This window comes from Pan paniscus, chromosome 2 (genome assembly GCF_029289425.2).
Source record: "Pan paniscus chromosome 2, NHGRI_mPanPan1-v2.0_pri, whole genome shotgun sequence".
In the NCBI taxonomy this organism is placed as follows: domain Eukaryota; kingdom Metazoa; phylum Chordata; class Mammalia; order Primates; family Hominidae; genus Pan; species Pan paniscus.
Genome location: NC_085926.1, coordinates 42119728 through 42133523, shown reverse-complemented (window position 1 = coordinate 42133523; position 13796 = coordinate 42119728). Strand labels below are relative to the sequence as shown.

At 44.1% G+C, this 13796-nt stretch overlaps 1 protein-coding gene across 11 annotated transcripts in view; it reads right to left on the bottom strand.

Annotated features, from left to right (window-relative positions):
• The window catches only part of TRAK1 (trafficking kinesin protein 1), a 137556-nt gene that overhangs the window by 59407 nt on the left and 64353 nt on the right, over nucleotides 1-13796 (bottom strand). For 3 of the 11 annotated variants that reach the window (XM_008951488.6, XM_055109718.2, XM_055109721.2), the window contains exon 1: nucleotides 6414-7789. The exons of the other annotated variants lie outside the window; for them this stretch is intronic. In XM_008951488.6, coding sequence (XP_008949736.1) covers nucleotides 6414-6525 — 112 coding nt within the window. In that variant the 5' untranslated portion in view covers nucleotides 6526-7789. Of the gene's footprint in view, nucleotides 1-6413; nucleotides 7790-13796 lie in introns of those variants that run through there. 11 annotated transcript variants of the gene reach the window in all.

Genomic DNA, 13796 nt, shown 5'->3' with positions numbered 1-13796 from the left:
ATGAACAATGGTCTGTACAGCCATTACCCATGTCTGTGTGGTGCCTAGTCTCTGCACTAGGAGGCAGGAGCATGGTGCCACTTGCCAAGGACAGAGGCCAAAACAGCACAGCTATGGCTTCCTTTTATTGCTTATCAGTATCACTATTAATGAAGTTGTAGTGTGACTATTCTACTGGCTCACTTTCCCTTGCCTTGCAGGCTAAGAGCAGGACACCAATACAAGTTATTTAAGAAGCAGAGAAGAATAAATGAAATGAGTATACTACTACTGGGTATCTACAATGTGCCAACTGCTTTCCTAGGCATTTTACAAGTATTATTTCACTTAAAACTCAGAAGAAGCCCACAACATACATATGAGCCTCATTTAACAAACCAGACAGAAAAGCCAGTGGCTCGTCCAAGGTCGAGAGAGACACAACCATGGACTTGGAGCAGGTTTGCTAGATGCTGTAATCAGCCACCCCGCCCCAGACTGGAACACCTAGTGTTGATCTATAGTGGCCATTTATCACCAAGACATTTAATAAGGCAATAAACACATGGTTCACTCTGGCACCCTCACCATGAGCCTGGCACTCTGTTAAGAGTTGTCTGTATGTCACCTCCTTTAACGTTTACATCCATCCTATGAGGAAAGTATTACTACTGTCCCATTTTAGACAGAAAGAAACTGCCCAAGGTCACAGAGCTATTATGGAAGGGCCTGATCTGTCTAACTCCTAAGTTGGAGCTCTCAATGTCTGCTGAGTAAATAAATGAATCGTACCCTCGAGGAATTCCTGACCTAGTTGAGAAGGTAGGGCACATGCATAAACTGGCATAACACAGAGGAGCAAGCAGGAAAGGTGTCAGGTGAGAGACACTGCTAGGCAGCTCAGATGATACAAGAAAGCTGGGGATGGCAGAGGGACACGGGACAGGCCCCAGAAATGGGCAGAGTGGCAAAAGGACCCCAAAATACAGAGAGTAGGCTCTTTGTCCATGGCCAGCCTTGGGGTGATGCTGGTACCCCACTATTAGGAGAACCACCCAGAGAGACTGACCCCACAGGAGGCCTGCGTGGGGTAGCCATGGATACTGAGGACCAAATCCCAAGAGGAGACAAGGACAATGAAAACCATGAACCAAGAGACCTTTGTAACAGTGCTGCGGTAGGTACTGATGCGCCAGGTCAGTTCCTCCTTCGACACTGACCCATCGGGAAAGTTGTGCACGGCACCCTCGAGTGCTGCCGATGACACTACATTAACAAAGGCCCAGGACTCAGGCCCCTTCTCTGGGGCTGACATTCCCAACTCCACAGCCCACAAAAGCCTGACGCACCACAACCACCTCCAAGACACAGCACTCCTGGATCCAGTTATTCCCCCACAGGGCCCAGTCCTTTCTCTGCAGCCCAGGAATGCTCTCCCAAGCTGGAGAAATGTGCTCCATCTGTGCTGAATCTCCAGCTTCGCCTGGGAACCAGATGGAGAATTTGAACAGCCAGCAGGTGCAGCCACTGGACATAGACACAGAAGGCTCTGGGTTCCCACCACTGACTGGCATTTTTTTCACCCATTTTTCCAGATGATCATGTCTGGTTAGTGTTCAACACCTCAAAACTGCCCTTTGTGCAGAAGACTGACTCTGCCCACTCACATACTCTTAGCAGCCACCCCTAAGGAAAGTGGAATGCATTCTCTCTCCTGCAGCCCGTGTTCTCGGGGAACCTAAACCTGGTCATGAGAACACTCAGCAAACTCCAGACCATTGTGCATCTCTATCCAAATCATGCCTTCTCCTGAGCAATCCTGAATACCATTTGCCAGAAATTTAGTGATTCACTTTGCAAATGGGTAATAGGTTTGGAAGTAACCTGATGAGAAGAAATTACAAAGTCAGGCTTCTTGATGCATTTCATTTAAGAAAAAGAAAAAAGAAAAAGAACACTGGAAATTTGCCAGGTAATAGGCCACAAGGAAGTGACCATGAAACTTCTCTTTTCACCAGTGTTTTCCTCATGCAGCTGCCCAGGCACTGAGACAGGGCGGGACCCACTATTTCATTCATGCAGTTCAGCCCTCTTAATCTCATAGTGAGGAGAGGGATTGCGAAAAGCAGAAGAGCCCTCCTCTAAATATGTCACTAAGCACCTGAGATCAATTTTGCTTTCTCATTGTGCAAGTTTTCAGGAGCCAGAAGACCCAGGGCCTGGATATTTCCTCTCCCTGGAAAGACAGTGAGAGCCAAGCCCTCTCCTGCTGCCTGGTCTCCCAGGAGCACCCACCTCATGGGATAAGAGGATTCAATGAGATAATACAAGGGAAGGGCCTAGAACTCTGTCAGCTTAGAGCCTGGGCATGGTGAAACACAGAACCCCACAAGGCAGGGCAAAGACCCAGTTCTGTGCTTCGAGCTGAGGGACTCTACACAAGTGCAAACTATCTGAGCCTCAGGTGCTTTGCTTGCAAAATGAGAATGTTTACCTGAAAGTTTGTTTTAAAGATTAAATGAGTGACATGAGAAAGTGCCTATTATCCTATAAGGTGACCTGGAGAGAACAACAAATGTATCCTGTATCTGTAACTATCAGAGCAACTGAAATACTAATTGTATCTTACAGATTTCAACCAAAAGCACCTCTTTTAGACAAGCTGACAATGTAGAAACACCTTGAAATCCAGGTAACACAGTTAGATCCAAATCCACACACATATTTTCACTACTCACAGAGTATTTCTGCTCCACATGGGACTGGCTTCCTGTGAACTCAAGACAAAGGTGGTGTGATCATGACAGAGAAAAATGGGGTCCTGCCCAGCTTGCTCTGAGATACACGTTTCCAGCAAAACTGGCCATGACACCAAACTTTCTAAGTTGCTATCTTTCTGATCTGCACCACAGCCTTGCTTCTTTCATGTCAGGAGCAAACCTTAAAAGTGAGTTTGTTTCATTTTACAAAGTAAACGAAGCATGTTGGCAAGTGTTTTTCTTTTGAGGTTACTGTCCTAAAAATACTGTTAACACCTCACCTACAGGACTGCTAAAAATGATTTCTTGGAGTATGAGGGAAAACTGGATAGAAACAAACAAGAGAAGGAGAGAATAGACAGTAATTATCTATCATAAGATGACAAATACAAGGCAAAATCTCTTCCCTTGAATCCGATTATAAGGCAGATACACTGTTATCTATGAGGTGTGGATTAGCACAGGACAATGTGCATTGGAATCACCCAGAGGGTGTGTTAAAACCCAGCTTGCTTGGTCTCACCCCAGTTTCTGATTCAGTAGGTCTGGAGTGGGACCCAAGAAGGTCCATGCCTTTTTTTTTTTTTTCTTTGAGATGGAGTCTCGCTCTGCCGCCCAGGCTGGAGTGCAGTGGCGCGATCTTGGCTCACTGCAAGCTCCGCCTCCCAGGTTCAAGCAATTCCCTGCCTCAGCCTCCCGAGTAGCTGGGACTACAGGCGCCCGCCACCATGCCCAGCTAATTTTTGCATTTTTAGTAGAGACAGGGGTTCACCATCTTGGCCAGGCTTGTCTTGAACTCCTGACCTCATGATCCACCCGCCTCAGCCTCCCAAAGTGCTGGGATTACAGGTGTGAGCCACCATGCCTGGCCTCCAAGAAGGTATATTTCTAACAAGTTCCTAGGTGATCCTGATGCTGCTGGTCAGGGACCCCACTTTGAGAACTGCTAGCATCATAGTTAAGAGCAGAGAGTTCTACAGCCATTCTAAATAGGCTGGGACTACTTAACTCACTGTGTGACTTTAGACAAGTTGTTTACATTTCCTCCCATAAATCTATAAAATGGGAATAATAACCGTATTTGACCTCGAATGTTTTAAAGGTTCAATGCATGAATCCACATAAAGGCACTGGCTGCACTTGAAGCAGCAGAGATTTAACATCACTGAAAATGGTGCCAAGTTTAGGAAGTGCATAATGACATTCACTATCATCATCATCTGGTTCTTGGTTTTTTAAAAAAGTTTAATACATGTATCTACGTAAATTTTCAGGAAAAGAAAATTTCTAACGAAAAATTTAACAGTGGCCCCTGATGGCTGCAGATGAGCACGAGGGTAATAAGACCTAGGCCTATAAACTAAAGCTGACCTCTTGCCTGTGTAACCAGAGTTTGTCAAATATTTTGCTGACAGGAACTGGTCAGAAACCTGTTTATCAGATGTAGAACAAAAGGCAGGATTGACAAAATCAGTCACCCTCCACTAGACCCCTAAGATACCTAAACTTTCTCCCTACTGCTAAACTGCATATTTACCTTATGTACAGCATCGCTGAGCACCAAACAGAATTACAGGAAAGGAACTGTTGCTTCACTATCCTCTTCCCCTACCTTCTGTGTCACACGTATCCCCCTATTAGAAAATGCATTATCTACTGTGTCTCAAGCCATCTACTTCAGGACACATCCTCGGTCTATACTGAGCCTGTGTTCCTGGGCTCAAGTCCTCAAGCCTGGATCAGAATAAACTGTGATTTCTCTAAGTTCTAGTGCCTGTTATTTCACTTAGTTGACAAAATACATGATGAGAGAGAGAAAGAGAGAGTCTCTCTCTCGTCATATATTTATATATAATATATATTTATATGTTTATATATCATCACATATTTATATACATTATATACATTAAAATGGGCACAACACAAATTTTTTTCCTCTCTTGACTAGGATATATGATACTGCTCCAGAATATTTTATAGCCTTTAATCTAGAATCATACAGTTCAATGACTGGTATTTTTAAAATCTTGCTAGGCTTTAAGGCAGCAGCTCATCTCATACTTTAACATGCGTGCCCATCATCTGGACATCTTGTTACAAGGCAGATGCTGACTCAGTGGGTCTGGGCTGGGGCCTAAGGTTCTGCATTTCTAGCAAGCTCACATGTGATGAGGGCACTGGCTGCACTTGAGGCAGCAGAGATTAAAGGGGCAGGAAGCTAATCCAGCTAAATCTGGGGGAGCCCTAGTTCTACAAGGGCAGATGGACACCTTTCTCCTGATCCCTTCCAGGGACCTAACAAATCCTCAATCCCGTCACTCCTCTCCCCTCCCCCATCTCCTTCAAGACAAGGCCAGAAGGGCACCAGCCAGAATGCAGGCCTCAGCATTGGGTCCCTCACCTTCTCCTGGCTTCTCCCAGTTTCTTCCCTTCCTGCAATAAAATATTTGCAGCTGTCCTGGAGGGGAAGTGTTAACCATATTTTTAGAACAGTAACTTCAAAAGAAAAATACTTTCAGTATATGGCTGATTATAAATAATGTTGAAAACAAAAGTTCCAGCCTGGGCAACTTAGTGAGATCCTGTCTCTACCAAAAAATTTTAAAAATTAGCTGGGCAAGTTGGTGTGTGCCTGTGGGTCCTGCTACACACTACTAGGGAGGCTGAGGTGGGAGGATTGCTTGAGCCCGGAAGGTCAAGGCTGCCGTGTGCCAAGATAACACTGCTGCACTGCAGCCTGGGCAACAGAGTGAGACTCCGTCCCAAAAAAAAGAAAAAAGAAAAAAGTTATCCCGAGACAGGAAAATAGACCACCCTAAAGCAGAAGTTTGAAACATATTCTGATTGTTTTTACTCAAGGGACCTAAAGAACATTAGTCATTGTTTAAACATCCTGATCAGCCCCCAAAGCTCCTTTCTCTGGGCTGTGGGTGAAAGCCCTGGAAGGCCAACTAGAAAGCTCATATCAGCATCCGGGCCTATCTTTACCTAACATGCTCCCTTTTCCCTGCAAAGGAGCATCTCTTTAAGAGAGCCGGCAGTGGGCTCCCAGATTTCAATGTCAGCCTTGGGCTATTCATTTTGAAATATTTCTAAGATTTAAGAAATCCTTATTTCAGATAAGTGATTAATAATTTTTTTAAAAATAAACACTGCCAGAACAAAAACATGCTTCATTTAATAAGACTGGTCTCTTGTCCATTAACTTATCAAAACCCAACCAGTCACAAGATAACAACTGAATCTCTTAAAACAGAATGCTGGAATGCCATGCACAAAAAAAAATTAGTGATATTAGCAACAACAAGGATGAATTTCAAAGACCTCAGTTAAGCAACAAAAGCCAGACACAAAGGAATACACCCTGTTTGATTCCATTACAAAGATCGGGAAGTGGCAAAACAAATCCAAGGTGACAGAAGTCATAATAATTGTTTCTGGGAAGGTAGATGTAAACTAGAAAGGGACCAAGGGACTTCCTGAGGAGCTGGAAATGCTGTTCTCTGGGTGAGGGGGTGGGGGCTCTTACAAGGACACCTTTAAGCCATTTGCATAAGATCTCTAACTCATACCTCAACTTAAAAAAAAAACAGTGCTATGAAATCAGCAAAACATTCAAGCCTATTTAGATACTAACAAGGAAAGGATCAAATCTGAGCCAAGTACAGAATTTACCCTCTTCCAAGAGGTCCTGGGTGTCATGCTGCCTGTGGGTTGGCTTCCTCTCTTCATCCTGGCAGTCGTATTCAAAACATTCTTCTTCCCCGCCCTTGTCTCGCAGGGACATTGCTGAAGTCACCCCAAAGCCAAAACATCACCCTAAGGGACCATCCTTGGGGGTGCCCCCGACCCCCTACCCAGAGGAGCCATGCAGGCCCGGGCCCCCAGGGCACACGCTGCGCCCTGGCCTGGGCCGCAGACATGCCCTGGCTCAGCTGAAGTGGAGGGGTGTACACAAAGCTCCTGGCCCAGCATCACCCGGGCAGGACCCGGAAGGGGGTGGCTCCTATGAGCCTGGAGGAGGGGCGGGGCGGGGTGGAGCACTTGGCGGGGTGGGAATGCCCTGCCAGGCGCAGGAGATTCAGAGGAAAGCCCTACAGGCAGGTACAGGATCTCAGCAAGCTCTCGGCCTCCTAGACCCTCTCCACCTTTCCTCCCCCAGCAGCAATGAGGAGTGGTAGCTTCCTAGAAGTCTCACAGCAACTGCATGGGGCAACATCAACTAAGCCTTGAGCAGGCACACCTGTTTAAAGGTGGGGCGCTGGCGGAGGAACTGTCCTGCTGAAGCACTGCCCAACACCCCCAGATGAGAGACTTCCTGTGGGCGGGCTTAAGATGTGGAGACAAATCTGACTGTGACAACTGCCTGACAGCGCTGAGCAGAGGAAGGAAGGGATCATTCTGATTTCTAGCAAAAGGGAAAAAAATGCAGTGACCATTACCTCCTTAAACTTAATTCATCCCAGTCCTTCTTTGATAATAACCTCCATTTTCTCTTTATCAATCTACATTTCATAAAATCCTGCTCTTACCCTAAATCTGTGTTTCCACAGCCAAATTTATAAAGATCTCTCTAATTGCTAGAACAAGGTAAGAAAAAAATCTAAAGCCTAATAGCTTGCAAAGTTGCCTGCAGAAAGAAGCCACCGTTTAATTGCATACCTTGATATCAATTCCTCTATACCATTTGATTTTGCCTGCAACAGTGAGAACGGCAGGTTCTTCCATCAAACCCAGTGAAAGGCAGCCCCAGGTGCTAGCATCTCGGAGAATCACAGCTCATTCTGTAATCTCTGTGCTTCAGCCATCTCCCAGCTACACTGTGCAGGTCTCCTGCTCCTAACAGCTACACCAGGACACTCATTCCAACCTCCTGAACAAGCTGCCTCCCCCAGGTAGCCAAGAGAGATTTTAGCAGAGGCAAGGTCTTCATAAAACAATTTTCTGCACAACTTCGGGAACTGTATCTCATTCATCTTTGAATCCTTAGGGCCGAGAATTCTGCTCAGGTGGCTAAAAATGTCAGCTAAATTGAATTACTACCTCCATAAAGACTAATATGAGATCATATACAAGTGCCTCTAAATAGAAAACCAGAGATAATAAAGATTTTATTTAAAAGTCTAAGGACATATGCATCCTCTAATAATAATAATAATTATTATTATTATTATTATTATTATTATTTTTGAGACAGAGTCTTGCTTTGTCGCCCAGGCTGGAGTGCAGTGGCACGATCTCGGCTCACTGCAAGCTCCGCCTCCCGGGTTCACACCATTCTCCTGCCTCAGTCTCCCGATTAGCTGGGACTATAGGTACCTGCCACCACACCTGGCTAATTTTTTTTTTTTTTTTTTTTTTTTTGTATTTTTTGTGGAGACGGGGTTTCACCGTGTTCACCAGGATGGTCTCAATCTCCTGACCTTGTGATCTGCATGCCTCAGCCTCCCAAAGTGCTGGGATTACAGGCGTGAACCACCACGCCCAGCCCTCTGGTTAATTTTTTAGAACTTGAAAATTAGAGCTGTATTTTACCATGTTAAAGATGTGTTCTTAGCCAAAAAAAAAAAAAAAAAAAGGTGTAGAAATTCAGGCAGGGAGTTCAAAATTCCATTTTGAAATACTGCATAAGCTTTAAATATAAACACACTAAAAAAATACTTATTTAATATTAATAAGCTTTATCGGATTAGACTAATTCAATTCAGATGACAGTGGGCACATCTATAAAGTGTTGTGAATGACACAAATGGTTATTCTGAACCCCTGAGAAGGCGGGAGAGAGGAAGAACCTCCACCTTGTGCATGATTCATTCAGCAAGTATCAGATTGACGATAAGATGAGTAGGATATTGTGCCGGCCACAGTGTATATAAAGGAAAACAAAAGCTAATTTCACCAATTCAAAAATACTATCAAGTGACTTTACTCATAATAAATTCATTTATACTCATCTTTTAATTCAAATCTAGAGTATCCCTATTATGAAATATACAGAGACTTAGATATTCTAAATGATGTCCAAGACTCTATATATTACACAATATTTAGAACATGACTTTATTACTTTTCCCCAACCTTTAATTATAAAAATATTTAAAATATACAGAATAAAGAACACTACAGTGAATGCTGGTATGCCTCCATCAGAAATGAACAATGAATATTTTGTTTTCAGGGGATACACAATTCAGATTTACAGAAAAGTTACAAGAATAGGACAGAAAACTCCTGGATAGTACAAAAAGATTCCCCAAATGGTAACATTTACTACATTTACTTTCTCTTTCTCGACACTGAAACACTACTATTTTGTAACCCATAGATCTTACTGAGATTCCCTTCAGTTGTCCCAATAACATCCTTTATGGCAAAAGAAATCCAAGATCATGTGTTTTATTCAACGGCCAGATCTCTTGAGTCTTCTTTAATCTGGAACAATTTCTGAGTCTTCATATTTCAAGACAGATTTTTTGAACAATACAGGCCAACTATTTTGTAGAAGGTCCCTCACTTTGGGTATTCCTGGTGTTTTCTTATGATTAGATTCTGTTTATGAACTTTCGGCAAGAAAACACAGAAGTGGTGTTACTTTCTCTACAGTGCATCTTCTCAGGAGGCGTCTGCTGTGGAGCGGTCCCACTACTGCCAATGTTAACCTTTTTTTTTTTTTTTTTTGAGACAGGGTCTCATTCTGTTGCCCAGGCTGGACTACAGTAGTATGATCATGGCTCACTGCAGCCTCGACCTCTAGGCTCAAGCGATCTTCCCGCCTCAGCCTCCTAAGTAGTTGGCACCACAGGCACATGCCACCATGCCTCACTAATTTTTTTATTTTTTGTAGAGACAGGGTCTCACTATGTTGTCCAGGCTGGTCTCAAACTCCTGGGCTCAAGCAATCCACCCACTTCAGCCTCCCAAAGTGCTGGGATTACAGGTGTGAGCCACCATGCCTGGTCCCATCAGTAATTTTTTTTTTTTTTCCAGACAGAGTCTCACTCTCTCTCCCAGGCTGGAGTGCAGTGGTGCGATCTCTGCTTGCTGCAACCTCCGCCTCCTGGGTTCAAGCTATTCTCCTGCCTCAGCCTCCCAAGTAACTGGATTACAGGCGCCCGCCACCACGCCTGGCTAATTTTGTATTTTTAGTAAAGATGGGGTTTCACCATGTTAGTCAAGCTGGTCTCAAACTTCTGACCTCAAGTGATCCACTCACCTCGGCCGCCCAAAGTGTTGGGATTATGAACGGGCATGAGCCACAGCACCCGGCCCCCATCGGTAATTTTTAAAGCTCCAGTTTTTAAAGCCCAATGTTTACTTTGATCATTTGGTTTCCTCACTGTGAAGCTATTATTTTTCCCTTTGTTATTCAACAGTGTTTCATGGTGATATATTTCATGGTGATATACTTTGAGACCACCAGTTTTAATAAGTCTTGTCTTAGTCATTTATGTGGATGGATGGGAAAGTGGTGAATTTCTAATTTCTAATTCCATCATTCCAACACTTATTAGTTGGCTTTCTATTGTTAGTAATAACTTTTTCTTCCCTCCCATTATTTAGTCATTCATTTATTTTTATCAGTATAGACTCATGGATTCTTCCTTTATTCTATAAGTCATAATCCTTGACTACTATTATTTATTTTGATGTTCAGATTGCCCCATGTTAGGCCAGTGGGAGCCCCTTCAGGCTGGCTGCTGTGTACGAAATTTTGAACACGGGACCACCCTAGACCCTTCATGTCACCCCATTTCTCTGGGTTTAGACACTCTTCACGATATCCCTCTCCCAATCTCTTCTTTCCTCCCCTCCTGCTGCAAGGGTGTGAGAGAATTCTGAAAACTCATGCACATCTGCCTTCACTTCACGGTTAAAGGCAGAGATGGGCCAAAGGGCATCTTCCCTGAGAGTGTAGTTTCTCCAAAAGTCAAAGCAAAACACAACCCCCAAAGACCGGCAAGAAAGCCTGGGAATCCCTGTGCCAACCGAGGGATGGAGAGGGCTGGGCCAGGCTGGACATGGAGCCTGGAGCTGGAGGTGTGAAAGGCAGTTAAGTAACAGATGCGAGTGCCGTATCAAACGCATAGACTAGACACTGGGACCCACAGCAGGGAAGCAGAGAGTGAGTTCCTGATCCATCTCCAGGAACACTGGACAGGAAGACCAGTGGAGAGGAGGGTCAATCACCTCTTGCAGGGCGGAGGCACATCATTCTCTGTCTCCCGCTCACATCTACTTGACATACTCCATAGAAGTCATCTTCCCAAAGCTCTACCCTGTGTTGTCCAAAGAGTGGCCACAAGCCACTGGGACTATTCATGTTTACATTTAAATGGATTAAAATTAAATAAAGTTTAAAAACCAGTCACACTAGCCATATCTCAAGTGCTCCACAGCCATATGTGACCAGTGGCTACCGTATTTGACAGCAGAGAATAGAACATTTACTGCATTACAAAAAGCTTCACTGGATAGCACTGATCTAAAGGGTGCCCCTTATTTTCAAGATGGGAGCTCTATATTATCTTGGCTTCCACATCCTGCATCTCCCCTGCAGCCTCTGCTTCCAGCCTGGCTTCCCACCACACCTCAAACAGACAAAACAAGCTGCTAACTTCTGCCCACATAATGCTACTGCCTTAGCTCACCTATGAAGGGGACCAGACTCCCACCCCCACAAACAAAATATGCCTCTTTGACATAAGGATTATTTTGAGAAGAAGCAACTGAAGAACAGCAGATGCCAGAAAAGCTCTAAAAACGGAGCATAAATTTTCCTTTTGTAAAGAAATTTACATTTGGAAGGGTGTCTCCGTCTCCTGTACAATCTCTTATCTATGGACGAGGCACCCACTTGAATCTGCACATCTTATTAAACATGTCTTGAGTATCCCACGTTTCCAAGTTGCCTTCCCATAACTTACTCCCCAGCAGGAATCCCAAACCCGTTTTCCTTTGTCTCACCTTTTCTCCATACTTTGTTGCCCTTTGGGATGACACAGAACCCACCAAATTCTACTTGCCTCTTTGACTCTTATTTCTTTGTGATTGCCAGTGCCTACTTATCTAATTAAAACTGATTTTTCTCTTGTTAATGTTTTTTATCAGTTTGTTTCTCAGGGCACCTAGCTACTGAATCAAGCAGGGTAGAGGCATAAAGTTTTTCCTCTGCTATACCCTCAACGTCCCCACCTCCCTAGCCCAAATCCTCCTATCTTTCAAGGTCTGGTTCAGCACTGCTCCCCATCTCCTTCAGGTATGAGCATCTTTCTCTCCACTTCACCTGTCCCATTGATGCTCAATGTTCCTCACTCACATTTCACTTCTCTGCTCCTAGAGAGCAGGGTTGGCACGACTGAGAGTCATGTCCCCAAAGACCTTGCTCATACAATTTAAATAAATAAATAAGGCTGGGCAAAGAGGCTCACACCTGTAATCCCAGCACTTTGAGAGGCTGAGACAGGAGGATTACTTGAGCCTAGGAGTTCAAGACCAGCTTGGGCAACATAGTGAGACCCCATCTCTACAAAAAAATTAAAAATGAGGCAGGAAGATCACTTGAGCCCAGGAGGTCAAGGCTGCAATGAGTCGTGATCATGCCACTGCACTCCCGCCTGGGTGACAAGAAGAAGACCTTGCCTCTAAATAAATAAATAAATAAATAAGGCTGGGTGCAGTGGTTCACGCCTGTAATCCCAGCACTTTGGGAGGCCAAGGCAAGCAGACCACCTGAGATCAGGAGTTCGAGACCAGCCTGGCCAACATGATGAAACTCCATCTCTACTAAAAACACAAAAATTAGCCAGGCATGGTGATGGACACCTGTAATCCTAACTACTCAGGAGGTTGAGGCAGGAGAATCGCTTGAACTTGGGAGGCAGACATTGCAGTGAGCTCAGATCGTGCCACTGCACTCCAGCCTGGATGACATAGCAAGACTCCATCTCAAAAAAAAAGAAATAAATAAAACAAAATTAAAATTAAATAAACAAGAGCACCACAAAGCTCCAAAAACTTGGGTTCCAGGCTAGCTTTGGCTTTCTTGCCAAGTCTCTAGTCCTCAGCTCCTATGTCAGAGAGGACATTATCTCTATTTTACTATAGCCAGTGATAATAAAAACAGTTACATTATAAAACTGTTTACATTTCATTCTTTTTCTTTTTTTAATCCCCTTAATAACCACAGAGGAGAGTGCTGTGTGTGGAAAGAGAGAAGTCAACCTCTACCTTCATGGGCGCATCACACAATAAAACACAAGACAAAGAAATGGGGATCTGTTTGCGTCAACATGTAGGAAAATTCGAAAACTCAGTTCAGAAATGCAGCTTTTCAATTAATGCTTAAAATACCTCTAACAAAACTTCACTCATGCACAAAAAGAAAAAAAACACTCACGAACCAGCCACCGCCATCTTGGGTGACATTTCAGAGATCACTGAAATCAAGTGAGGAACAGAGCGTACCAGACTGCCCTTGCGTATACCATAAATCTTCATTATAGAGTAAGAAGGTGTAAGAATAACTTCTGGAACAATCTACCCAAGTTTCTTCATTTGTGAAATCAGTATGAACTAGACCACCTCCTACCCCGACATTCAAATCTATCAGGTTATAAAAGGGGGAGGTGAGCGGGGATGGAGAGCAAGTCTGATTACAAAAGAAACTGAAGCAACAAACAGGTGGTCAAAATGCTGTACCTTGTTCAAAATACCATTCCTTTTTTTTTAATTTTTTTTAAGACAGGATCTCACTCTGTCGCCCAGGCTGGAGTACAGTGGCATAATTATAGCTTCCCTCACCCTCCTGGGCTCAAACAATCTTCCCACCTCAGCTTCCGAGTAGCTGGGACTATAGGCGCATGCCGCCACATTCAGCTAATGTTTTTATTTTTTGTACAGACAGGATGTCACCATGTTACCCACGCTGCTCTCAAACTCCTGGCCTCAAGTGATCCTCCCCGCTTTAGCCTGCCAAAATGCTGGGCTTACAGGCATGACACACTATACCAGGCCCCCATTAGCCTTTTCAAAGATATTTTTTTTTGTTAAAGGCCTTAA